This window comes from Trichosurus vulpecula, chromosome 2 (genome assembly GCF_011100635.1).
Source record: "Trichosurus vulpecula isolate mTriVul1 chromosome 2, mTriVul1.pri, whole genome shotgun sequence".
Lineage (NCBI taxonomy): Eukaryota > Metazoa > Chordata > Mammalia > Diprotodontia > Phalangeridae > Trichosurus > Trichosurus vulpecula.
In genome coordinates, this window is record NC_050574.1 from 330737431 (window position 1) to 330764757 (window position 27327).

At 40.1% G+C, this 27327-nt stretch overlaps 1 protein-coding gene across 1 annotated transcript in view; it reads left to right on the forward strand.

Moving 5' to 3' along the window:
• Window positions 1-27327, forward strand: part of ITGB5 (integrin subunit beta 5) — a 192264-nt gene that overhangs the window by 72112 nt on the left and 92825 nt on the right. Inside the window, exon 5 of the mRNA XM_036745271.1 lies at window positions 3206-3374. Within this exon, the coding sequence (XP_036601166.1) occupies window positions 3206-3374 (169 nt within the window). The remainder of the gene's footprint in view (window positions 1-3205; window positions 3375-27327) is intronic.

The following is a 27327-nucleotide window of genomic DNA, read 5'->3' on the forward strand; positions in this document are numbered from 1 at the left end:
TTGGATTTCTGTTGTTCCATCATTTCTGACTTTCTATGACCTCATTTGGGGCTTTCTTGGAAAAGATACTGCGGTGGTTTGCCATGTCTATACTGTCTTTAAAAAAAACTCAGAAATCCATGATAGTGAAAGATTTGTCCACTCGTTGAGATTGATTCTCACTTAAAATGTATTCACATTTTGTACTTATTTGTACAACGATCAGTGAAGACTGAGTAGGAGTGAGGGAGAGTGGAAAGAATGAGAAGAAGGCGGGGGTGGGGAGGAGTTGGTAGAGATAGTCTATACCTGTTGACTTTCTAATCTTCCTCTGTACTACTTGACTCCAGACAGGATGAGGACTGAGAGAGTCACAACTTATATTTTGAAATTATGGAAGTATAATATAATGACAAGAGGCTATGCTTTTTCTCAACTGAGAGATCCTGTGATCGGGATTAATATTAGATATTTCAAATGTTATAGCTTTTTACTTTTAACTAAACACAAAAGGTTACTCATTGGATAGAGCCCTGGGCCTGGAGTCACTTTACTTTTAACTAAACACAAAAGGTGACTCATTGGATAAAGCCCTGGGCCTGGAGTCACAAAGAGCTGACTTAAAAATCTGGCCTCAGATACTTAATAGCTCTGTGACTCTGGGCAAGTCCCTTAACCCTATTTGCCTTATTCCACTGAAGAAGGAGATGGCAAGCCACTTCAGTATCTCTGCCAAAAAAATCCCACTGTGGTCCATGGGTTTGTGAAAAGTCAGATACAACTGAATGACTGAACAACAACAAACACACTTTCCTAGTAAATTGAGTTTTTAGCAAGGCCAACAACCAAGGTAGATGATTGTCCTTTAACTGCCCCCACAAAAAAAAATTACTCTTTTCCCTCTCCCCATCTCAAATCAAAAAACGGAGTCTATCCTCACATGGCCCAAGTGATGAATTTTTTCAACTCTCCACTAATTCGTGAGGATCAGCTACTACAAGCCTACAATCTGTACTGATCTGATCCTGGATCCTTGAAATACTCCCACAGGGGACTGGGCCTGGCCCTGTGATTTCATTGGTACAGGAAACTCCCGTCTGAGGAAGCTACCAATACAAGTTGTCACCTTCTCTGCAATTTAAAGTCTTAGAGGTTTACCTAAAATATTGAGGTTCAGTTTCCTTTGCAGGGGGCACACAGCTAGCATGTGTCAGAAGTTGGGGCTTCCTGGCTCCCAGGCCAGCTCTGTAGCCACTGGGCAGTACTGTCTCTCATCAGATTGCCTTCAAACACAATGTAGTACAAGGAAGGACTGTGAAGTATTTATCCTCAGATATATGGAGCCAGCAAGATATTCCCTCCCCAAATCCTTTAGTGCTTACTTGTTATAGTGTATACAGAACATTCGCTTTTTGTAAACAATTAAAAAAAAAACCCACCCTACACCCTTTGTAGGCTTTAATTTTTTGTAAAGCTATACTATCTTTTTCCTGTACTGTAGCAACAGGCTTCCATTTTAATGATATAATGTAATTATTTTGTTGTCCTTTCTAGCTCATTTAAACAGAATTCTGCCCGTGGTAGGTAGCATTTGTTCCAACAGAGTTTGATGAGGATAATTGTGATGATAGGAAGAAAAGTGTCTGTAGTTCCCAAAGGAGAACTGGTTGCCAACCCCTCTTGGAAATCTGAAAATTACATCCTGTAGGTTGTGCCTGCCCAGGCCTGCACTAAGTGGCCAGGTTGGATTCCCCTGCATTTCGATTAAGCCTTCATCTCTTCCTTAAGGGTGAAGGTACCTCTTAGCATCCTGTGCCAAACAGCTTGCCCTGTGTTACACACACCCCTCGCTTTGTTCTTGATGGTTTCTCATCTTTAATTACCAATCATTGCATTAACTACTAGGGTGTTAGCTCCTTGGGGACAGAAACCAGGTGTCTTAGCTTATCTTTGTAACTCAAGCGCCTAGCACGGTAGGCACCTGCTAGGCATTTGATGAAAAAGGCGAATTCAGATCAATTCATCTGGGAGACAGACTTGTCTTTCAATGAGCACTTATTAAGCATGGGCTAGATGCCAGATCATACTCAGTTAAAGTAATTATTAAGCACCTACTCTATGCATGGCCAATATGTTGCATGCTAAGGATATACAGGCAAAAAAGCAAAACAGGCCTGGCTGTGTTGTAGCTCTTAGTGAGGTTAGATAACTGTGCGACTGTGGAATGTGTTCTGGCATCCCATCGTGGGTGATTATTTAAGAGAGATTTACATTTCTCAGCAGCAAGGGTGAGAGGCAGCTTGGTGTGATGGAAATAGTGCCAGACATGGAATCAGGGTAGACCTGGGTTCAAATCCTGCCTCTGACCCTTATGTTGGGTTTTTGGTTGTTTTTTTTTTTTAACCCTGGGAGAGGCACCCTTTTTGAATGTTAGTTTTTTTTGTATACAAAATGGGGTTACCAAATACCTGTTGTACTTACACAGGGTTGCTTTAGGGTACAAAATGAGATAATGTTGATAAAGTAAATGTCTGACGTTCTTACACAGTGCAATTCCTCTTATAGCCTTCCTTAGAATGTTCCTACTTCTTCCTCTAATGACCTTACCCTCCTCTCTGTCTGAGGCTTATGCATCCTTCAAAGACTAGCTCAAGTCTTAATATTTCCATAAAGCTTTCCCCATTCAGTATGTTTCACAGAGGCAGCCAAGTGGTGGGCACAGTGGATAGAGTGTTGAGTCTGGAGTCAGGAAGACCTGAATTCAGATCTTGCCTCAGATATGTATTAGCTGATTGACCCTGGGCAATTCATTGAACCTCTGACTCAGTTTCCTCATCTGTAAAATGGGGATAATACTAGCACCTACCTCCCAGAATTGTTGTGTGAGGATCAATGAGATATTTGCAAAGTGCTTGTCACGTATTAGGTGCTTAGTAAATGTTTGTTTCCTTCTTTGATAGTCCCGTAGCCCTTCTCATGTGTTCCACTCATGTGGTACATAAAGTGTCATGGGTGTCTATCCTACCTCAGCTCAACTCCAGGAGGGCAGGGGCTATGTTTTTATACCTCCCACAGTACCTAGCAAGGTGCTGCACACAGGTAATCATTGAATGTCTTGGTGTTTCTGCACCCTAGCCTCTCGGTGAGAAATTCACTGAGAATGTTTCTGTTTACTACGTGGGAATGTGGGTGAAAAAGCGGCTCTGAGAATATCATTTCTCTCCAGTTACAAGTTGTTCCCACACTGCGTCCCATCCTTTGGCTTCCGCCATCTGCTGCCTTTAACGGATAAAGTCGATAGCTTCAATGAAGAAGTTAAAAAACAGAGGGTGTCCAGAAACAGAGATGCTCCGGAAGGGGGCTTTGACGCAATACTCCAGGCAGCTGTATGCAAGGTAAGTTTCTTTCAGTGAGTGTGTGTGTGTGTGTGTGTGTGTGTGTGTGTCTGTACTTCTGTGGGATTTTGCTTTGTATACACAGTGTTTTCACACAAATTCCCGTGGACTCCAGCCCATGGCTGTCTTCCACTGTTTACATCAGAGGGTGTGCCTTAGCAAGAACCTTGAGTAGGTCTATGGCAGTGCATATCTGTAAGGCGATGGATTTGTGTCTCTGTCCCTGGGTGGGGCCATGAGATACTTTTTGGCCAGAAAAGTGCTGCTCTGTTCCTGTGCATGAACGGCTTGTTTATCGTCTTTCAAGGGGAAAGAATTGACTTCATTTATGCTGTGATGCTCTGGGAGCTTTCTGGGATGATTTTTGGAATACCACATTGTGACCGTAGCCTCCATGGCAATCTTCACCTGGAAGAGAAGGAAATGAATTTTACATTTCCTTGTTCTTTTAATATGTTTGTCTCCTATTACTCTATCATATGAGGAGCGCGTATGAGCTCATGGGGAGAGGAGGAAACTCCTACATGGGAAGTGACTGGTGGTGTATTTTGAGACATCGTAATGTATAAATGGCATTTGAGGATCATGGCTTATTGAATCGCCCCAGGAAGATTGGGTCAGAAGAATTATCTAGGGTTATATTCTCCAACTTTTGTGAGTACAGAGACCACTTTTTAACTTAAATCTTTTGCAGATTCACATAGAATAATAGTTATACTGTTAGTATCCATTGACTGAGAAAATGCATAATGACAAAAAATTAATAGGAACTTAATAAAGCTTGGAAATGAATTTGTATCTTACTAATCATAATAGCATATATGCACATTTGAAATATGTATGACATTCAATCTACAAAAACAAAGTCTGCCTAATTATGAATTTGCTCTTCTCTCTCTATAACTCTTTTTTTTCCCTTCTCCTCCCAAAGCCCTCTGGGTCTGTGGCCCATGAATTAGAACACCACTGATCTGAGAAATAGCTATACTCGCAGAGAGTATTTGCAGGAGGCTGGATTTGGACAGGGAGGCTGAATATTTATTGCCCTTCTTGCTTGTTTATTAAATTTTAAACAAAACCACCTACTCTCAATTTATAGAGTTCTTGTTCTCAGCAGCTTGCTGAGTAAGGCTGGACTAGCAGATTTTTCATGCCTTGTGGCAAGCATGCCCTCTTTCCTACCCTTATGAATTCCTGACAAGGTGATATGACATCCATTGTATATTTTTTCGTTAAAAAACAACATAAAATAATGCAAGGGCCTTGTGTATATTGAGGGAGAGGGATCGTGGTGGTGGTAGAAGAAATCTGCGGAGATATTTTCCTCTGTTTTTTCTTGATCCCAAGGAGATCCTGTTTCTGCTTTATTTGGGACCAGTCCTTGTGGCCAGATGATGACTTCCTGTCTTTGTGGGGAACATTATAGATTCCCCCCCACCCTAACACACAGCCCGGGTTAGGTGGTCTCCAGTGAGTGCTTCAGTTAGGGATGGTAAGAGTGGTCTCTTCCACATGATGACCCAAGCCTGACTTCACAGAGCTCTTGAGGTTTTATGAGCCTAAGCAAACTGGAAGGAACCAAGGGATACAAAGGAAGCACATGCATAGGCAACTAACGTTACAGGTTTTGGAAAACAATGAAAGAAACAGTTTTAAGTGCTTGATGTGTACAGAGTACTGTGCTAGGCACTAGGGGAGATGTAGACTTTAAAGCATAGCCTTCAAACTCATGGAGATCACAGTCCAGGCGGGGAATTTGTTCTGTACGCAAGTAACTATAATACATGGTAAGTGCCTAAGAGAGGCATAAGGCAACTGTGCCATGTAACACCTGAGGTCAGGTTGGGAAGGTATCGTTAGGTGTTTTAAGGACAGTTTTCTGAAGGGGAAGCCATTTGAGTTGGGTTTTAAAGGTTGGGTCTGTTTTGGAAAGAGATCTTAATGTTTTTGACTGGTAGTCACATGTTGGCTTACTCAGCATTTGAAATATCTGTATATTTTAGAGTTTTGCTTTCAAGGATGCTCTTTTTCCTCAGAGAAATTCCAGGCCCTGGCAGGGAACATGTAGTTCAGGAAGGACACGGGACTTAAATGGATTCTTTGTTCGTTGTTGAAGCAAGAGCTAAACGACAGGACCAAACAATGGCTTGTTCTCTTAATTAAATTGATTAATTCCTGGCACTAGAAACATCTTTTTGGTTCAGTCTACTGGAAGGCCTTTAGGACTGCACCTAATTAGTCCCAGGTAGGTGAGCAAATTTCTTGTCTTCAAAGGTCACCAGAGAAAGAGATGCTGCAGGTTCCCTCATGAGCAATTATGTCTTAGTAACTGTAGCAGCATCACTTATTGGGAAGATGTTGTATGCAAGCAGGCAGTCTCCCCCTTCACAATGCACAATATTTCATTAGAACCATATGCCCTTGAGATGGAAATGATATGTCCCTCTAAAATCTGTTGAAATTAAATTTTTCTCTCCTTCATGGATGTTGTAGAATTAGATCCTTTAAAAGTTAGTTGTTAGAGAAAATGTACCTCATCTGTCTCTCCCGGGCAGATATGTGGGTGGGGATCAATGAATATGAAACAGGCTGGTTGAGGTGTTTGTTAGTTTTGGTGAATAACTTCCCCTCTCCCTCTTTTAAAATTCTTTGTCACGAGAGATTGCAGAGGGAAGTTTTTGGAAATGAAAGTGATGTAAAAACAAAAGCTATCAACTTTTTTAAAGTTAGCAGTTACTCAGTGGGGCAGTCGGTAGTCCAGTTTCCTTTCAAATGAGATAATGCATGTAAAGCACTTCGCAAAGCTTCCAACACCATCTAAATGCTCTCTATTTTTATTGTCACTGTTATTGCTGTCACTTTGTTTTTGAGAGCCTGGGTGTGAGTAAATGGTTTTCTTTTCTGTACTTGGATCCACTGTCCATTTTATTCCCAGCTATTTCAGAAGCTCTCCATAGCTTGTTGAACAGAATTTTTCAGTCTTCTGATTTGCCCAGAATAAAGAACCCTCCATTTCTCATTCATTTGGCTAAACTGAGTGCTCCCAGGTGATAAGGGCCTGCCAGCCCCCACCCCCTGTGGGAGCCTGACAAGGGCTTCAGTGTGTGCAGGCAGGCAGTCTCCCCCTTCACAATGCACAATGTTTCATTAGAACCATATGCCCTTGAGATGGAAATGATAAGTATTCCTATCTCACGTTGCTACAGCAAGCTCTTTGTTTGGGTTCTATACTGATGCTGGTTTAACCAGGAGAGATTTTTAGCTACATGGGGTTTAAGGGTGAAGAATGTTCATGTTTGGGAACTTACACCCCATCTATATATTATAGAGCGTAGCATTGATGGAGACTTCATTTATAAAGAAGAAAACCACCTGGTTTTAAGGGATTTCCTTAAAGGTCAGTTTTAATTTTGCGTTGAGTGAAGTTGAATGATTGTCTCTCCCCCCATCCTCCAGAGCATGCTGGGTGAGGCATTATAATAAGTGTCCAAAGCTGGGGATCCCTCTTGAGCCAGTTCAGGGATTTCTCCTGATGGAACTAGACTGTGTTGGGTTGGGAATAGCTGATATTGGGAATAGTTGATAGCAGATTCAGACCTCGAACTCTAGTCTTCCTGGCTCCAAGGCCTCCTCTCTGAGCAAGGCTGCCTCACCATTTCTGAGTTAGGCACTGCAAATGGACTGTGAGCCAGGCTCAGCATTGAATAGAAGGAAATTGGGCTGCCTTGCCTTTGGGGAACTGGGCCATCTGCTCAGCGATCTCCAACTGCAAGGCGCTACAAAAGCTAATCCCTTTTCTATCAGTCCCTACTCTTCCAGCGCTGCAGAATGGCTGCAGTCTCTCAGCAGAATCCAAATTATGCCAAAGGGCAACAGAAAGACCCGCAGCAGACATAAGCAGGCTGCAACTTGTTACCACTGGTGACTTGTGTGTAAGAGGTATTTTAAAATATATTCTCAAGGACCAGTATGACTAGATTATGGAAATGGTTATTTTAGCCCCTAAATTAAAAATTAAATAAAAATTTTAAAAGAGATGAGGACTTGTCATGTAATGAGAATAAGAGTTTTCTCCAAGTTCAAGTACTTTGCTAGGACTGCTGAAATATTAATAGAATCATAGATTTAGAATGGAGAGGGACCTCAGGAGCCAATTAATTCAGTTCATTTCACAGACAAGGAAACTGAGGCCCAGAGAGTTTAGGTAACCTGCCCAGAGTTGTACAGGTAGTACCTGGCATAGGTGGTATTTGAATCCAGTTGTTGTTCAGTCCCTTCAGTTGTACCTGACTCTTTCTGACCCCTTGTGGGGTTTTCTTGGCAAAGGTACTGGAGTGGTTTGCCATTTCCTTCTCCGGCTCATTTTACAAATGAGGAGCTGAGGCAAACATGGGTATGTGACTTGCCCAGGGTCACACAGCTAGGAAGTGTCTGAGTGCTCTATCTACTGTACCACCTAGCTACCCTAATTTACAGATAGGAAACTGAGGTAAAGAGAAGTGACCACTCTGTAAAGTACTCTACCTCCTCAGTCAACAAATATCAAGAGCTTTATGCTGTGTACAAGACAGTTACTCAAACATTTATTAAGTGCCTAGTATGTGCTGGGCACTGTGCTAGGCTCTGGGGATACAAAGAATGGCAGAAGACAGTCCCAGCCCTCAAGGAGCTCACAGTCTAGTGGGAGAAGACCACACATAGAAAGAAGTAGAAGGGGTAGGGAATGATAAAGTCCAGAGAAATGGGAAATGAAAATATGGCTGGTCTGGGCATCTTCCCTAAATGGAGGATCAGAAAGGAGCCTTCCACTTCCCACTCTCTCCAATCAAAGGGAAGAAGGGCCCCCAGGGCAGGGGTTACTGAAGAAATGTGAGTTCCGGGGTTAATGTGACCTTGCTGGAAGGTGAGGTTGTGAGGGGGCATGATGAAGCCCAGAGGAGTTTATCCAGGTGGGAAATAACACAGCACTGTGTCAGTCACAGGTACAGAGCTTAGTACAGTTTTAATGATTACAACTTTTGGGACACCTGGTATTTACCAGTCAGATAGGGTCATTTTTTTTTTTCCTCCAACATTGGGAGCAACCCTTTCCTGGTCAAATAAAGGGCAGGGAGAAAAGAAGGGTGAGGCAGCTTTCATTAGTTTTATCCTATCTCTTGGCTTTATGCTGATTTAATAGAGTAAAGCCTTATTGATTCCAACCTTGATTACTCAAAATTTCTCAAACTCAGCTGGGCTGTTATCATGCAGTTTAGTGGAAAGCAGCAAAAAGGAGTCCAGTTTCACTCGAGTGTAGGTAAGATTGGAAAGGTAGGATACAGCCAGTCTACAGAAAATGAGCTGGAGAGCGGAATGGCAAACCACTCTATTATCTTTGCCAAGAAAACCCCAAATGGGGTCATGAAGAGTCGGGACACAACTGAAATGACTCAACAACAGTGGAAAGAACACAGGACCGAGAATCAAAAGTCCTGGGTTCTAGCCCTAGCTCTGGCACCAATTAGTTGTGTGACTTTAAACAAATCCCTTAACATCTCTAGGCTTCACTTCTATTATCTGTTAAAGCCAAGGGGGTGTGTTAAATTGGGAAGGCAGCTTCCATCTTGAAAATTCTGTAATTCTAAATCAACCTTTAGAATATTTTAGTATGGCTTGGGAGTGGGAAATGGTTTTGTCAGGCAAATTAGTAGATGATTGGAGTTTGGAGGCTTCAAAAAAGGTGATGCTTAATGTACTTAAAAGAACAAACTTTTTGATTGTTCTAGCAACAAAATCTCCATATTAGTAACTCCCCCTTCTGGGACCTTGGGCTCGGCATTGGTGAGCATTCTTCACCTTGTCTTGCCTAGGATTCAGACCCATCAGGCCATTTCCTGGTTGTGTCCTGCCTCTCTTTCCCCCTTTTACTCCCTTCATTGGGGGAGCCTCTTGGCTCTTAGAACAGTATCAAAGAAAACCGCTATTCCTGGAAAGGACATGCCATTCAATTGCCTGATGGTTCCAATCCCACCCCTAAAGATTTCCCTGTCTGACATGCTCCTCCCTGACCACAACTTGCTTATGTGAGTTACCTACCCCTATTAAAATATAATGTCCTTGAAGGCACATACTGTCTTGCTAGCTTATATTGGTATCCCTAGCACTTAGCATTGTGCCTGGCATACAAGAAGCTCTTAATAAATCCTTTTTCATTCATTCATTGAAAATAATCCTTGCATGATTATTAAGTAGAATAAGGTACTCCTATGTCTTGTAATATTTGTCTGTGTCCCTTTGTCCCTTCACTGCCCGGGAATCCCCTCCGTCCTGCAGCTCTGCAACTTTTCTGTAACTTGGAGCCTTAAGAAGTTTCCTGGGGGCACAGAGAGGTTAAATGATTGCCAGTGGTCAACACAGCTAGTCTGTGTCTGAGGCCACACTTGAACCCAGGTCTTCTGACTCCAAGGCCAGGTCTGTCTCTTCATAATGCTCTGCTGCCTCTCCTTATGCCCATAATAGAGGCTTTAATGTTTCTGTTGGATAAATAAATCCAAAAGCATTTATTAAGCACCAAGTAAATATTAGTTTGCAGTTACTAAGATGAAGACTGAAGAGAGTAGTTGCCCTCAAGGAATCTATAGTCTACTAATGAACACTTCTCAGTCAAATGACTGTTGGGTGCTTATTAGGAGTAGGTTCTCAATGGGGTTAGTAAAGAAATGATAAATCACAGCTCCCTATTTTCCTCCTGAACAACTGGTTAAAATTAGTGTTTATTCTGGAGGGTAGGAAAGAATCATTTATTTAAATACTTTATAAAATTCAGGCTGTTTGCCCTTCTGAAGGGTAACCTTGGTTAGTGAGATCTTCACTCTACTAAATAAATGTATGGTGTTCTCTCTTGTGGTAGAAGACAGTGTTTTAGGGTTCACATCCCCATAATTTATTTTCCCCAAGAAAATACATGTTTTATTTGTTCCACTGTTAAGAGTCTAGTCACTAAAACCATTTCTTAAGGGGCTTAGGTGCAGAGTGCAGATGGAAGCAAAAACAACCAGAGGCTGATGAGGACATGTTTATTGTGATAAGCAGACTTGGATATGCTCCTGTGTCAGGGAAGTGGAAACTAATCACAGAAAGGATTCCAGGGATACTTAGAGCCTCGTGGTTGTTCTCCCTTGAGTGGCTTGGGAATTAACCATCTTGAGTATGTGTTCAGACATCTGCAGTGGGATCCTTGGCACACTCCCTGCCTCATCTCTTCCCTACCAGCCCATCTTCTTTTCATGCCTTGAATGAATGACTCGAGTAGAGATTTTGCATCTGTCTGGCCTCCAAAGAGCCCTTTTTGTTTTTTTTTTTTTATTGGTTCAACAGCTATTTATTGAGTGTCTGTGAAAGGTTTACTTAAAAGTTTTATGGAATTTCCTAATCCTTTCCAAAACATAAGGAAACCTTTTCAATCTCATCCCTTTTCCTCCCAGACAAAATGAGACTTTGCTCAGCATTTACCCTACGAGGCTCAGAATGTTGGGGATCTTCTGGTGCCAGGAATAAACAAAGGAGGCAGAGACTTACAACACAGGCAAAATTCCTGTCCAGGAAGTTGATTTGGGTCACCTGTGACACTCAGTGGCCATTTACAGGACAGGATTGAAAAATTCTATTGTGAGTACGGCAGAATGGCCATTTTTCTGTCTGCATTCCCTGGAGTAGAGTTGAAATAGGTTTGGCCTGACTATGGAATCCCTTGAATATCCCAAGCAGATAGATCCTAAGACCAGTGCAATGGTGGGCAGCCCATCAGTCCAATGGTTGACTAGAATTATGAACTGTTTGAGGAGGAAAGGATCTGAGAGTTCATCTAATCCAACCCCTTCATTTTATAGATGAGGGATCTGAGACCCAAAGAGAGAACATCTGATCACAGATTTTGAGCTGGAAAGGGTTTTAGAGGCTACTTGTCCAACCTTCTCATTTCACAGATGTGGAAACTGAGGCCTAGTGAAGTCAAAGCATCTTGCTCAAGGCCACTCAGTCACTAAGTGACAGAGCTGGTATTTGAACCTACATCCTCTGTCTTCAAATCCAGCACATTTTTGATGCACTACACCTTTCCAGAAGTCATTTGTCCAAGGACATACGTTGGAAGTTCTAGGGACCAAACCCAAGTCTTTCTGAAAGTTTTGATACTGAGTCCAGTGGTTTTTCTATTGTACTGCATATGATATGTGCAAATACTGTGCTAGAATGTGAGAGATAAAAATAAGTGTTTAGACTTTGGTCCCATCCCAAAGGTGCTGAGTTATCTGACATTTTCATTCTCACTAGTGAGAATGAGAGTAATATCTATATGTTCTTTAAGAAGAAGCCAGGGGAAAAACCAGCTTTAAAAAACAAAAAAACTCTGGCAATATCAAATCAAGATGTGTAGAGACTGTGTAACTTGTGACTTTTTACAGTGACACCTGGTGGTTTCCAGGTATTGTTGCACAAAGACCCTCTCATTTGGTAATAATTGGTCTTTTTCTTCCTTTTTTTTATCCAGTTACATAATTTTAAAAAGTCATTGATTTTGTTAGTTTACATTTCCCAGAGCTTTCTAAGTAGATCTGCCTTGAGTTAAGGTCTTTATAATTAATCTGAAGCTAGGGGTCTTAGTTTTACTGACATTTCTGGAGAAGCACAGGTATCACAGGGAAAGAGCAGGGCCAAGATTTGGGAGATCCCGGTAATCGCACCCTTTGTGGCGCTACCTACTTCTGTGATCTTAAGCAAGTCAAGCTCTTTGGGCATCAGTTTTCCTTATCCCTGTAAAGAGAGAACCAGACTAGGTTTCCCTGTACTCTAAAGTGTGATTCTACAAAGTCAAATATTTTGGTCCTAGTACCAGCTCCTATTCCATCTTACTTTTCCCATGTGTACGTTTCTAAGTACATTGATAATCCTTGGTTCTCCATGCAGCTTTGCCTCCACATAGCTCTGTACCTGTGCCATTTAAGACAGAGAGGTATCTTTGTTCTTCTTAAAGACTCAAAAAGGTGAATGAATATTCCACATTCACTCTTCATTTCTGCTGTGGGAGCTCTCATCCACAAGTCACAGAATCAAGTCTAGTCAGCTAGCATTTTTAATATATTTATTTAATATTTTAATTTTTCTCCCAATTGTAAAAACAATTTTTAACATTTGTTTTAAAAACTTTTCAATTCCAAATTCTCTCCCTCCCACTGAGAAGACAAGCAGTTTGATATATTTGTGCGGTCAACAAGTATTTTTTAAAATTATTTTTTAATTATTAGTTTTCAACTAATTTTGGTTTTCAACATTCACTTCCGTAAGATTTTGAGTTCCAAATTTTCTCCCCATCTCTCCCCTCCCCCCACCCCAAGACAGTGTGTAATTTGATACAGACTCTACATATACATTCATATTAAACCTATTTTCACATTAGTCATGTTGTAAAGAAGACTTAGAACTAATGGGAGAAACCATGAGAAAGAAGAAACAAAAAAAAAAGAGAAAGCAAATAATTCAAGCTCCATAGTTCTTTCTCTAGATGTGGATAGCATTTTCCATCATGAGATTTTTGGAGTTGTCTTAGATCCTTGCATTGCTAAGAAGAGATAAGTCTAGCAAAGTTAGTCATCACACAATGTGGCTGTTACTGTGTACAATGTTTTCATGGTTCTGCTCACTCAGCATCAGTTCATATAAGTCTTTCCAGGTTTTTCTGAAGTCTTTCTGCTCCTCATTTCTTATAGCACAATAGTATTCCGTTACATTCACATAAGACAACTTGTTCAGCCGTTCCCCAGCTTATGGGCATTCCCTCAATCTCTAGTTCTTTGCCACCTCAAAAAGAGAAGCATAAATATTTTTGTACATGTGGGTCCTTTTCCCATTTGTATGATTTCTTTGAGATACAGCCCTAGAAGTGGTATTGCTGAGTCAAAGGGTATGCACATTTTTATAGCCCTTTGGGCATAGTTCCAAAATGCTCTCTAGAATGGTTGGATCAGTTCACAACTCCACCAATAATGCATTAGTTCAATAAGCATTTTTAAGTGCCTACTGTCTTCCAGGAGGTTCTGTGCTAAGAGCTGGGGATATAAAGAAGGAAAAAGATAGTCCCTGTTCCCAGGAGCTCACCATCTGATGGAGGAGACAACATGCAAATAGCTATGTACAAACAAGATACAGACAGGATAAATTGGATGAATCTCAGAGGAAGGCGCTGACATTAAGGCAGATTGGGAATAACTTCTTGCAGAATTAAACTTGGAAAAGACCTTTGAGGCCACCTGTTTAACCTGAGCTCAAACAAGAATATGCTACAGTTCTCACATCTTAGTCTTTGACTGAACATCCCAAGTGATGAGGGGGACTCACTACTTCCTGAAGCAGCTGCCCTTCCACTTTCTTCAGATACCTTCTACTAGGTCATTCCTATCCCCCCCCCCCCCCCCAACCATAGCAAGTCTAAATCTTCATCCTTACAACTTCTACCCATTGTTTCTCCTTTTGCTTTTTGGGGCCAAGCAGAATTAGTTTGATCTCTTTTCCACATGGGAATCCTCTTTCTCTTTGGTCTTTCCTTCTCCAGACTAAACCCTTGTCTTCAGCTGATCCTCATATGACATTAACTTAAGGTCCTTCATCATCCTGATTGCCATCCTCACAGGGTAGTTTCTAGCTCATCAAGTAACATGGACATTTGTCAACTCTTCCATCCCCCCCCCCCATGTGTAAACAATTTCATGTGAAAAAGATCAGAGATGCGCTACAGCTTGGTCTGATAGGACTGCTGAAGCAACAGCAGAAAAAAATAGAAACAAAAACATCCCCAAAGCAATTTTGAACTCCATTCATTGAAATATGGTGTCTTCATCAAGGGAGATAATAGTCCTCCTGATGTCTTTGCTGGAGAGATCTCAACTGGGGTATTGTAGGCATTTCTGGGGACCACACCACATTTTGAGAGTGATATTAACAAACTGGAATGTTTCCAGAGAACAGAAAATATGATGGTGAAAGTCCTTAAAAGTCTGTCAGCTGAAGAAAAGTTGAAGGAAAAAAGAATGTTTAATTTGAATAAGGAAAGGCATGATAAGGAATAAGGAGACATGATAGTCACCTTCAAGGACATGAAGAGATTAGTTTTATTCCTCCTTTCTTCAGAAGTCACAGTAAGGAACAACAGGGGGGGGGGAAGGGGAGGGTAGAGAAGAACTTAAACTCACTTGTTTTGGAGGGAGAGGACCTGCGTTTGACCCACTTATGATGCTTTCTCTCTTTGTGACTTTGGGCCAATCACTTAACTTCCCTGGGGCCTCAGTTTTCTCATCTGTAAAATGCTGGAGTTGAGCTAGGTATAGTCTCCTTGGTCTCTTCCAGCTCTACAGCTATGATTTTGAGGTTTTTTTAAGTAGGAAATTGGGCCAGATCCTATATTAAGTCATTTTCAGTTTAGATTCTAGTGTCTTTTTTTTTTTTTTAAATCTTGGCATGCTCTTTGGCTGTCCCTCAGGCCTGGCGTGCTCTCCTTTCTTCACTCCTATTGACGTCCCTGGCTTCATTAAGTTCCAACTAAAATTCCATCCCTTAAAGGCCTTTTCCAACCCCTCTTGATTTCAGTGCTTTCCCTCCGTTAATTATTCCTTATTTATCCTATGTGTAGCTTGCTTGTATATGTTTGTTTGCAGGTCGTTTTCTTCCATTAGATCATAAGCTCCTTGAGAGCAAGGACTGTATTTTGCCTCTTTTTGTATCCCTAGCACTTAGCACAGTGCTTGGCACATAGTAGGTGCTTAATAAATGTTTATTGAATTAAATTGAATAACTCATTAGTGCTTTTTATCTTTAAGAGTGACTTGAAAATGTTCCTTCTAAGATATGTGGATTTCTGTGTATTTAGCATAGTCAAATCTAGGCCAATCTGTACAGAGCCTCCCTCACATTTCTGCCCATTTTACCAGCTGTCTGGGGCAGGTGAGAGATAAGGAAAGAGGGCAATGGAGGACTTTGGTCCTGTGACTCTGCTTCCCTAAACTATTGCTCAGGGATGAGCATGGATTTCCCCTTAGACTCTGGATAACCTTGGCCCATCTCCAGTGGATTAGCATTTTCTCCCTTGAGATCTGGGGTGAGATTTAGAGGTCCTGGGCTGATAGCATAGTTGACTGTTCCCACAAGTCACCCCTAAACTCTGTTTATATGTGCTCTGTCTTCAGTTTGTTGTTCATTGGGTTCAATTGTTGGCTCATGAAACATAGTCATCTACTCATAGCTTAAGAAAATTAAAGGGAGCTTCGATCACGTGCATAGTCTCTGGGTTGGAAGAATTCAGGCTGGTGGCCAGGAGACAAAGTGAGTCATAAGAAAGCAAAAACTTTGCCTCCGTGCCCTTAGTGTGTTTAAGGAAAAGGAAGAAAAGAAACAATGCAAATAATGCTTAATTTGTTAGAATATATAACATGTGCCAAGCCCAAAGGCCTCAAACTGACATAACCATGATATGAACCTGAACAAATCACTTAATCTCTGTCTGCCTCAGTTACCTCAACTGTAAAACGAGGATCCCAGCAGCATCTATCTCACATGGTTGTTTTGAAGATAAAATAGGTAATTTTATTAAGCACTTAGCACACTTCCTGGCATATACGAGGCACTTTAAAAATGCTTGCTACTTTCCTCCCTCCCAAGGAAGAAGAGTTTATTTATGAATTCTTTTTCTGTTTGGTTCCTGTTGACTCAACCAGTTATTTGAACCAAGATTTCCTTTTGCCCTTAGTAAATGAGATAGGGTTTAGATTTCAAAGTATCTTTGGATTTCTCATCAGGGGAACCGGAGTCAGACAGCTTTTCCACCACCTCCCATTCTGATTAAGGTAGAACAGTTTTCTTAAACTGCCTTGTAAATTGAAGTGTGAGCAAAGTCAGGACTCACAAATTGGCTGTCTTTCCTACTTTAGATAGGAATCATGGAACCTTAGATTAAGAAGAAACTTCAGAAGTCATAATCCGGCTGTCGATTGCTGGGTTTGGATTCAAGTAAAGTGCTAACTCAAGTGCACTTTGTTTGAAATAGATATGTTCCTAAAATGGGGCATAACAATTGCATTTTAGTGAATCGAAGCACATTTTCATTGCACTAAGGGAGCTATTTGAAGAACTGCTATGGAATCTGTTTACAAAATGAAGAATACTTGTATAAAGAAAACAATCCTTTTCTCTTCTTCCCGTTTAATTTCTGTTCCCATCCTCTACCAAAACTACCGCCATAGTGAATCTAGTGGCTTCACCTCAATTCTAGCTCTCCTTGACTTTTGTAAGGTACTTGACACCATTAAGCACCCTATCTGTCTTTTAAGTTGAATACTCTGTTTTTATGATGTCAGAAGTTTTTAGAGATTTCACTTCCTCCTGTCTCCTCTTACCCACCATAAGAACTGAGATCAAAGGATCATAGATCCATAGTTGGAAGGGAGCTCTAACATTTTCTAGTCCAACCCTTTTATTTTATGGACTGGGAAACGAAGAGCCAGAGAGATCAATTGCCTTGACAAGGTAGTGGTAAGCAGTTGAGTTGGGATTTGAACTCACATTGACTACAAATCCAGTGTCCTTCCTATTGGACCGTAAGTCTGTTCAGTCCAAGTTCTACTTTCATTTTTCTTTCTAAAAAGTGATATGTTTTGATAAAAACCACAATATTAAACATGAATGCAATCCGCTTAAATTTTATTTAAGAATTATTTATGGGTAAATTAATTTTAGTACATGAAATAACTTTTTAATCACTCCTTCCAAATACCCACCAGTATTCTTTGTCCATTCATTCCTTTCTCTTATACGGTTTTAATTAGTGTGTACTACACACACTAGTTCTAGTTCTTTTTAATTTGTGTTGTTTCATCAATGTCTTTCCATATTTCCTTGTATTGTTTTTATTTGTCTTTCTTAATGACATTATAGTACTGTATTCTATCCTTTAACAGATTGATTTGACTATTCCTTTTTGTTGGACATTTATGTTAATTGCAGGTCTCTGTGATTACATATAATGAAAATCTTTGAATGGAAAACATACTTTGTTGCCCTCTAACTCTTTGAAGGCATATAGGAGTAATGCTGTCTAATAATAACATACTAGAATTATTGGATTAGAGGCTATAATTATTTTTGTAACTTTTACTCCATATTGCCATTTTGTATTTTAATCAGCAATAGAGAGTATTTATTTCTCCACAATTAATACTGAGTTTCCTTCTTTTTAATTATTTTTGATAATTTGTTGGATGTCAGGTGATAACCTCAAAATTACCTCAGTTTTCCATCTTTCTGACAGTGAGTATTTTTCCAAGTGACTTTTAAAAACCTGTTTCCTTTTCAGAAAATTGTCTTCATTTCCTTTGACCTCTTATGTATTGTGGACTGAGTCAGCATTGTGTCTTTTTAACAGTTCCATATATTTATCAAGTTTATCATCTCTCATTTGATATAAAGGTCAAGTTTTTAATCTGTCATATGGAAATATACATTTTCCTAAGTATTATATTCCCATAAATATTTCCCTAATCTACTATCTTTTTTGTTTTAATTAAATTTCTTTTTTTGTGGCACAGAAACTTGTTTTACACAATCAGGCACATGTATCTTGTTTTCACAATAATGCTTTGCTACCTTGAAAAAGTTCACCTTCCCTTCCCACTTGAGACAAATAGGTTATTCCATTTTCTGCCATATTTTAAAGGTCTTTTTGTGTTATACAGCTGCAAAACACTGAGGCAAATAGTAGGGGTCTAAATCCCCTTCCCATGAAATTGCTAGGTATATTTCCCAGGTATATTAGTTAAACAGCGAATTTTCCCCTCTTTGTTTTCTATAGGTTTAGCAAATGCTCGTATTTTACGTATTTATGGTTAGATTCCTAGAGTACCTATTATGTGCCATTGATCTCTTTCCCTAATTTTCCGCAGTATTTTTTTTTTCTTTATACTTTCCTCTCTAGAAGAGCTTATCCACTTGGATGGTTTCAGCTGTCACCTCTATCCAGATGATTCCCTCTGGTTCTTACCTTTTTACTCAAGTTCAAGTTTCCTTTATTCATCCATTATGATTCAGCCATCACATGGTTTCCCTGTTGTTGCTTCAGATTTGGCACGTCCAGAACAGAACCCATCTTTTCCTCTTTTCCCATCCTCAATAACTGTCCTTCCTAACTTTAGAAGACTGGTTACCCTGGTTCCACCGTGTCTTATGCTTTTGTACTCTCTTTTCCTCTCTCTCTTCCCTCCTTTTTTTTTTTTTAAGCACCTTGTGACGTGAAACACAAAGTTAGTTGCTCTGTAATTTATGTAAGTCTGGAATTTCACATCTCATTTTTTTAAAACTTTTTTGTAAAGCATGCAGCGTTTCTTAAGGATTTAGACTAAAACTAGCTTTGACTCTTGACATGTTATAGGAGATGTTGAGGCTGCTGGGGACTTGTGTCCATGGATAGTTTCTCTGTTCACTTGACTGCAGAGTGTTAGTCATCACTTGTGCTGGGTTTTGCAGGCCTAGGTTAAGTGGTTTGCCTTCATTCAGTTCCTGTACCCTTTGTGCCTCCAGTGACATTGAAATTGGTGGCCATCTGACTAGATGGGGGAGACAGGAATGAAGGACAACTCCAAAGCTTTGGACTTGGAAGGTTGATGGCACCACTGAGTGAATTTGCAAGTGTCTAAGAGGGATAAGTTGAGGTTATGTAGGGAAATGCTAAATCTAGGATAGTAGATAAAGGGCTAGACTTGGAATATGAAAGTCCTAGGTTAAGATCCTACCTCTGACACTGGCTCTGGGCAAGTTTCTCAGTCAACTACCTAGACTTATCTACTACTAAGTCATAAACTATATAGATTGGTGAAAGTAGTTCTCATACTGAGGGTTTCCTAGGCTGAGTAAATCACAAATTCTTCCTGTCTTCACACATATAGTGCTAAATGATGTGAGGAGAGAACTCAGGCCTGGAGATGCATGAAGTGGCGGGGCGGGGGGGCGGGGTGTCATCTGAGTAAAGTAATAGAATCATAAATTTGGAACTAGAAGGAACATTAAAGAACTGGCCCAGCCCTTTCCATTTTGCCTTTGAGGAAACAGGTCCAGAGAGGTGAACTCACTTGCCAAAGTTCATGTCAGTAAGGAGCAGAGTCTGAATTTGAACCTGTCCTCTGTTTCCAAATAGAATGATCATTCCATTACCATATTACCACAATGTCTCCTTGTAATAGAAGTCATGGGAGTTATGTGAGTTCTCCAAAGGAGAAAGAATTTATAATGAGAAGATCAGGGAACTGTATAGACTGAATCTTAAGGTTTCCCTCTGTCTTAATGAATAATACTTACAATTCAATATAAGAAGACACTTAAAATATGAAAGGCAATCAGGGAAGATGGTACAGCCATGTCTAGTCCATTGGAACCAGAGTGGAATTGGGTATACCTTGCTGGGGCCCAGGGGGAATGGACCACCTTCCCAAACTGGTAAAATCTGGTGGGTTTTTATAGCATTCTTATCTGGGACTAGAAGGACCAGGTTTTGGCTAAAGGGATTGAAAATGCTGTACCTAGGGATCGGTAATAGATTCCTGCTAGGGACAAGAAGGGAAGACTCTTGGGGGCTTGAAGGCTAGTTTAAATTCAGATTCCATTCTGGTGGGAAGGGTCTTACTGCTGGTCTAACTCCGACAGTGATTTGGATTTTTGAGCATCTCTGGGGCTTGTTCATTTCGCTGGTTGGGAAGGCTGCTCCTGGGGACATTGTAGCCACGACTTAGGGGGCAGGAGGAAGAAGACTCATGAGAAGGTTATGTCTAGGCAGAGGTTTCTGACTCACCCCATCCCTGGGAGCAGGAGAGGTAATTAAGTGTTTTGACTTAAAAGACCTTTCCTTCCAGCTCTTGTTTGGCTGCAGGCTACAAACAGTGCCAATGTCAACATGATGCTGAAAGCAACGATTTCCTGAAGACTCAGTAGGAAGAATGTGCTCCCAGAGAATGACTGATTAGAGATGTGGTGGCTACTCCAAACCAGACAACAGAAATGAAAACAGAAATACTGTCAGCCAGGCACAGCTGAATCCCTGTGTCAGCTGTCACATAGGTCGGAAACCAAACACAACCACAAAATCCAACTTTACAAGCCTCCATTCTTTGTTGTTTTTCTGATTAATTAAAGCTCTATCCCTAATTATCTTTTATTTTCTTTCCTAAGTTTAAATCTCAGTTTATTTGGAAAAAATGAGGGCAAACTTTCCATTTCATCATTTAATTATTCAAATTCAGTGGCACCATTTTAGAGCTCCTTTTTGTTTGTTTGTTTGTTCAGTTGTTTTCAGTCATGTCAGATCTTTCATAACCTCACATGGGTTATTCTTGGCAAAGACACTGGAGTGGTTTGCCATTTCCTTTTCCAGCTCATTTTACAGATGAGGAAACTGAGGCAAACAGGGTTACATGACTAGCCCAGGGTCACACAGCTGGTAAGTGTCTAAGGCCAAATTTAAACTCAGGTCCTCTTGACTCCAGACCCAACACTCTATCCATTGAGCCACCTTGCTGTCCATTTAGAGATCCTTTAGGAAACATGAAATAGTAGAATCTCAGACTTGGAAGTAACCTTACAAACCTTCCAGGCCAACTCCTGCCTGAACCGGAATACCCTCAATTTGTCTCTTATTATTCCCCTACCAAACCATATGTTCTGAAGTTTCTGTTATTCCCCTACTAAGCAACATGTTCCATATCCCATCCCAACTTTGTATCTTTTCTAGTTCTCCCTATAGAGCCCTGCAAACAGGAGATAACAAATGTTTACTGAAAATGAAATTATTACTAGGTCTCCCACAGTTAAACTGAGTTTCAAGGATATCGAAATGAGGTCAATGAAATAGAATTTATTTCTTAACCTTTTTATCCTGCCTTTTGGCAGTCTGGTGAAGCTGATGCACCCCTTTGGACCCCTTCTCAGAATAATGTTTTTTAAAAATTTTGTTAATTTTACATATAGAGGGTGTCCCTAAAGTCTGGACACATAGGCAAAAAATGCATATTTTGAAATATTTAGAATATTAACAGACCTTACCCCCCTTGACTTCTTTTTCTGGTGTATTCAATGAAAATCACAGATGCAGCATACTTGATTGAATGCATAAAGAGTGAATTGATGGCAATGTGGAATTACTGCATTGAGTTCATGTGAATCTTGTAAAGTGCATTAACCTTTGCATCACAAATGATGGAAATCATATCAAAGATATTATTTGTTAATATTCCAATTAAATAAAATTTCATTCATTTCATTTCTTGAAAATATGCAATTTTTTTTGCCTATGCGTCCAGACTTTAGGAATACCCTGTATAATTTTTATATTTGTTTTAAAATTTATTTAAAAAAAACTTTAATTTTATGCTTTTAAGGATAGAATGCATAGGATTACAAAGGAAGCCCATTATATTGAAATACTGATTTACATATATTTATACATTTGTTTCTATATATTATATATTACATTATGTGTATGTTATATATTACAAATATTTATTTATACACATATTTATTCTTACATTTGTTTCTATGTAGTATATATTACTTTATAGGCATGTTATATATTTATTATATTTGTAGATTTGTTTATACGTATATTTATTTATACAGTTATAAAACAGCCAGTTCTGGGAGGGAGGGGACACAAATCCACCCACCATGCTCTTTTGCAGTTTAATCTGCCTTGTTTACTTTTTCCATCACTTTCTAAGCCTAGCCAGTCAACAAAATGATAAATCAGGCCCTGATTTTTAGAACTTGCTGATTTCCAAGTAGTAAATAGTCACAAGGAAAATTTGACAATCAGTTCAGGTTGAAGCTGGCTCCAGCACACCCCTGGTTCCTTCCAATTCTGATCATCAGCAAGCATTAATTAAGTGTCTCCCATGTATTTTGGATGATTCTATCATTTCTGGCAATGTAAAGGTCTCTAGTAGCAAGGCTATTCTGAGAGAAACGATATTAAATAAACATCTGTGATTCTATTTTGCAGATGAAGAGCCCTCTGAAGTCCAAATGCCTACTTTTGTAGATTAGGGAACTTACGGCCCTAGAAGTTAAGCAATTTTTGCTAGGTTATACCATAGCAGACATTAACCCCATCAGGGACTCAAGCTCAGGTCTTCTTCCTCCTAATCTCTGCTCTGACCTTGAGCAAAAAGTCACTTGGCTTTTCTAGGTTTAAGTTTATTTCATCTGTGAAATGAAAGATTTAAACTAGTTGATATTCAAGGTTCCAGTTCCAGATTCTATAAGCCTGTGGTCCTTTAAGTGATTTCTCCAAAACAAGTATCTAGTTAGCAGTGAGGCCAGGCCTGAGACCCAAGTTTCCTAACTCTTTGTGCTAGTGTCCTTAGGATGGAAAGAAGCATTTACTGAGCACCTACTATCCATGAGGCATGGGCAACTAGGTGGCAGCCATAGTTGATAGAGTGCCGGACTGGAGTCAGGAAGGCTCCTCATCCTCCTGAATTCAAATCCAGCCTTAGAGACTTACTAGCTGTGTGACCCTGGGCAAGTCACTTAACCCTGTTTGCCTCAGTTTCCTCATCTGTAAAATGAACTGGAGAGGGAAACGGAAAACCACTCCTGTGTCTTTGCCAAGAAAGTGGGGTCAGAAAGAGACTGAAATGACCGAACAAGAAAAATGTGTCAGGCACTGTGCTAAGTCTCATTTAGTCCTTGCAACAGCCACCTTGAGAGGTGGGTGCCACTATCACCCTCATTTTGCAGTTGAGGAAACAGAGGCTAATAGAGGTTAAATGACTCGCCCTTTGTCCAGCGTCACACAGCCAGTATCTGAAATTGGATTTGAACTCAGGCCTTCCTGACTCCAGGCCTGGAGCACTATCTACTGTACCAGCTTTCTGTCCATGTCTCCTCCTTACCGCTCATCTCCCCTCCCCCAGTGCTTCTTTCCTCAGATATGGAATCTAAACCCTATGGGCTTCAGTGTTGATAGTCATGCAGTCCAAGCTGTCAGCGGGGAAGGCCAATTCTAATTGAAATGCACTAATGAGCCATCACTTGCAAAATTTCCAACTTAGAAGGCCAGTCCTGGCTCTCAACTGAGTCAGTGCTGAAAAACTCATCTGCAGGGGCCAGCACGGTTATTACCAGTGATTGCCATTATGTAACTAGAACCTACTTCTCAGCCTAAGAAAATGGAGGCTAATGATGGGGAGAGGGTATGTGAGAGTCTGCTGAGGTGCCCACTCTCTGCCTAATCACCTGCCCACCAACAGTCTACCTTCTCTTATTCTTTGGGTTTTCCTTCATCTTTTCCCCCTTTCTCCTTTGGGTTCTTCACTCATGCTTCTCTTTAAATCCTCTCATTCAGCTCTGGTCTAATGTTAGTGTGGGCCTCTCCTGTCTTACCTTTTATTTTCCTTTTCTAGCTGGGAAAAAAAAAAGACGAAGCAATAGGCTTCTTCTATGCTATTGTATTTAATTATCCATTGTTTTGTATGGTGTCTGGCTCATCCATTATCAAAAGTAAATAAGAGTTGACAGCATCTGTTCCCCTTGATCACTCAAGCATCCTTAGGGATGGAGAACACTGGTTTATGTTTACAACCTGTGAAGCTCCTGAATTTCTTCTTCCGTTCAAGTAAGCAAAAGGCTTTGTCCGACTTCCATCAATTAAGATATTCGCATGTAGCTTGGCAATTTTTTTCTCTTTTTCTTATTCTTTATTATACAGGACTGGGAGTGGGAAGAAGGATACATTGGAAAATACAGCTGATGCAAAAATTTTAAATAGCTATAAACATTTTTAAAAATGATTAAAGATTTTTCAAAGTAAAATGTATCAATATAGTTTTATCTTTTGAAATAAAAGATCAATAAGTATTTATTTTCTAAAAATAAAGACATTTCAGAAAATATATATTCATTGATATCTTTTACTTTTGCTTCATTTGCATTTTCCAATGGCATCCTTCCCTTCACTACCAGAAAAACATCCCTTATAAGAAAGGATTAGAAAAGAAAAGAGGTGGGAGTGGTAGGGTGAAATAGTTCAGCAAAACTCATCAACACACAAGAAGATGATGACATCTGTAGTCTTCCACACTCATAGTCCTCTACTTATAGAAAACAGGGAAAGAGATGCCTTCTCATTGCACTTTTTAGGGGAACCAAGCTTACTTAGTAGTTATGATTTCACAGGATCCAGTTTTGATTGTCTTGTGTTGCTGTTGGTTCCATTTATATTGTTCAGGTCACAATGTATGGTGTTCTTCTTGCTTCTGCTTCATTTTGTATCAGTTCATGGAAATCTTCCCATGTTTCTCTGTAATTCATCATGTTCTTTGTTTCATTACATTTATGCACCAAAACATGTTTAGCCCTTTCTCAATCATCTGAGTATCTCTTCTGTTTCAAGTTCTTTGATACTGCTATAAATATTTTGGTGTATTTGGGGGATTTTTTTTTATCATTGATCTTTTTGGAGTATATGCCTAAGTGTAATCTCAGAGTCAAAAAGTATGGATGGTCACTTTCTTCATGTAATCACTATTAGCGCCCTTGGCAATTTTTAAATCCCATTTTTTTTTTCAGGAGTATAACTGAAGGAGCCTAGGATTTGGAGTTAGAGGGCTGTCTTGTGTTTATGTTGTTGTTGAGTCTGACTCAGTCATGTCTGACTCTTCATCACCCCATTTGGGATTTTCTTGGCAAAGATACTGCAATGGTTTGCCATTTCCTTCTCTGGCTCATTTTGCAGATGAGGAAACTGAGGCAAACAGGGTTGAGTGACTTGCTCAGGATCACACAGCTAGTAAGTATCTGAGGTTGGCTTTGAACTCAATCCTCCCTGACTCCAGGCCTGGCGTTCTATGCCACCTCCTTGCTTTTGTGTTCATATCCCAGTTCTATCACATACTGACTACAGACAAATCACTTCCTTTTTCAAAGTCTCAGTTTCCTCATCTTTTAAGTGAGGGCAGTAGACTGTGAAATCTGTGGTGTAAGGAGGCAGGTACAGTGTGACAGATAAAGCAGTGGACCCTAGGAGTCAATGGATCTAGGTTCAGATCTTGGACCCAACACTTATGACCAATGTGACCTTGATTACACTACTTAAGCTCTCAGAGACTCAGTTTTATTATCTACAAAATGAGGGAGTTGGACTAGATCATCTTCTAAGGTCCTTTCTGCTCCCCATCTAGGGTTTGATAGCCTAAATCTCCTTCAGTTTCTAGTGAATATGTGGAAGCTCCATGACAAAACTTGTTGGTGCTTCAGGTTGGTTACTTTTGGCTGCTTTGTTGGCCCTTCAGTCATTCAGCACGAAACAAAAGAAACAGCCCATCATGGGCTGATTGGGCTGCTTCTGCCTTTTTATGATAGAGTTCTTCAAACTCTAGTGTCAGGGCCAGGAAGACTCTCTAGAGCGTGTGCAATGGTGCAAACTCATGGCACTGCTGTGAGTTTGAGGCACTGGTTTATTCCATGAATTTCCAGCATGTTTTTAGAGCAGGGGTTCTTGTTGGCAGTATAGTGAAGCCCGTGGACCTCTTCTCTGAAATTTTAAAAATATGTAAAATAAAATACATAGGATTACAAGTGAAAACAAATTATATTTAAATACAGTTATTAAAATAAATTTTTGAAAGTTCTTAGATCCTCTATTTTAGAGAGAAATTAGGCTAAAAAGACCACTGAAAGAGGTTAAACTGAGAATAATTGAAAAACCAGTAATGGCCCCAGAGAACAGATAATGAAACATGGCATTCTTCTCACAGCAGAGACAGGGCACTACTGTGTCAGAATGTTGTATATATTTTTGTTTTTGTGGAGTCATTTCTGTTGTGTCCAACTCTTCATGCTCTCATTTGGGGTTTTTCTTGGCAGCGATAATGAAGGAGTTTGACATTTCCTTCTCCAGCTCATTTTACAGATGAGGAAACTGAGGCAAATAGGATTAAGTGACTTGCTCAGAGTCACACAGCTAGTAAATGCCTAAGGTCAGATTTGAACTTTGGTCTTCTCACTGCAGGCCAGGCACTCTATCCAGTGCACCAGCTAGCTGCCCAATTTGTTTCATATATTATAAGATAATAGAAATCTATACCTAAAGCTCTAAGGAGATTTTATCAGGCATCTAGGACTACCCTTTCATTTAATAGAGGAGGAAGCTGAGGGTCAGAGAAGTTCAATGATTTGTCCAAAGTCATAGGATTTTCTGGAAAGGCCTTCAATGGCCACCGCCAATCGTAATAGAAAGATGAGAGCCTCTAGCTGGATAACAAACCTTGAGTATTGTGAGCAAATGTGATAATTGGAAAAGGAGATTTCTCCTTTGTGTGGTGCCATAGTAACTTTTCCCTGGCAACTCTAGAGCAGAGTTTCCCAACCTGTTTTGATCCCAGTACTTCTTGGCATTCAGCATATTTTTCCTTACCCCTCTCTTCAGTATGGAAGGAAGTTAATTCTAGAGTTTACCATACATATATGAAATGAAATGGGATGAAGAGATTAATTTTTCATAAAGAAAACTTCATTTGGTGCCTAACAGGATTTTTAAGTATCATAGAGTTGTTCTTTGTCTAATCTACATTTTCTTTTCAATAATTCTGCTATTTCTGGAATATTTCAGTTGGATAACATAGTTATTTATCAAATAATACTATATTTGACAAGCATTTGTAGGGACAAGTCTCCAGGTTGGAAGCTACTAATCTTGAGAATAGAATTTCATGTAATGAGGCAAAGGGAAAAGAAGTTTAATTTGCTTGCTTAAATGCTTTAATTCCATTTGGATTTATTGGTACCCATAAAAAAGACTTGCTCAGGGCACTGGGCAACACATCTGTCCAGACTTGAGAGGGCAGAGCTCCTTAGGGTCATGTCCTCACATTCTCCTGGGTCCACTTAGAGT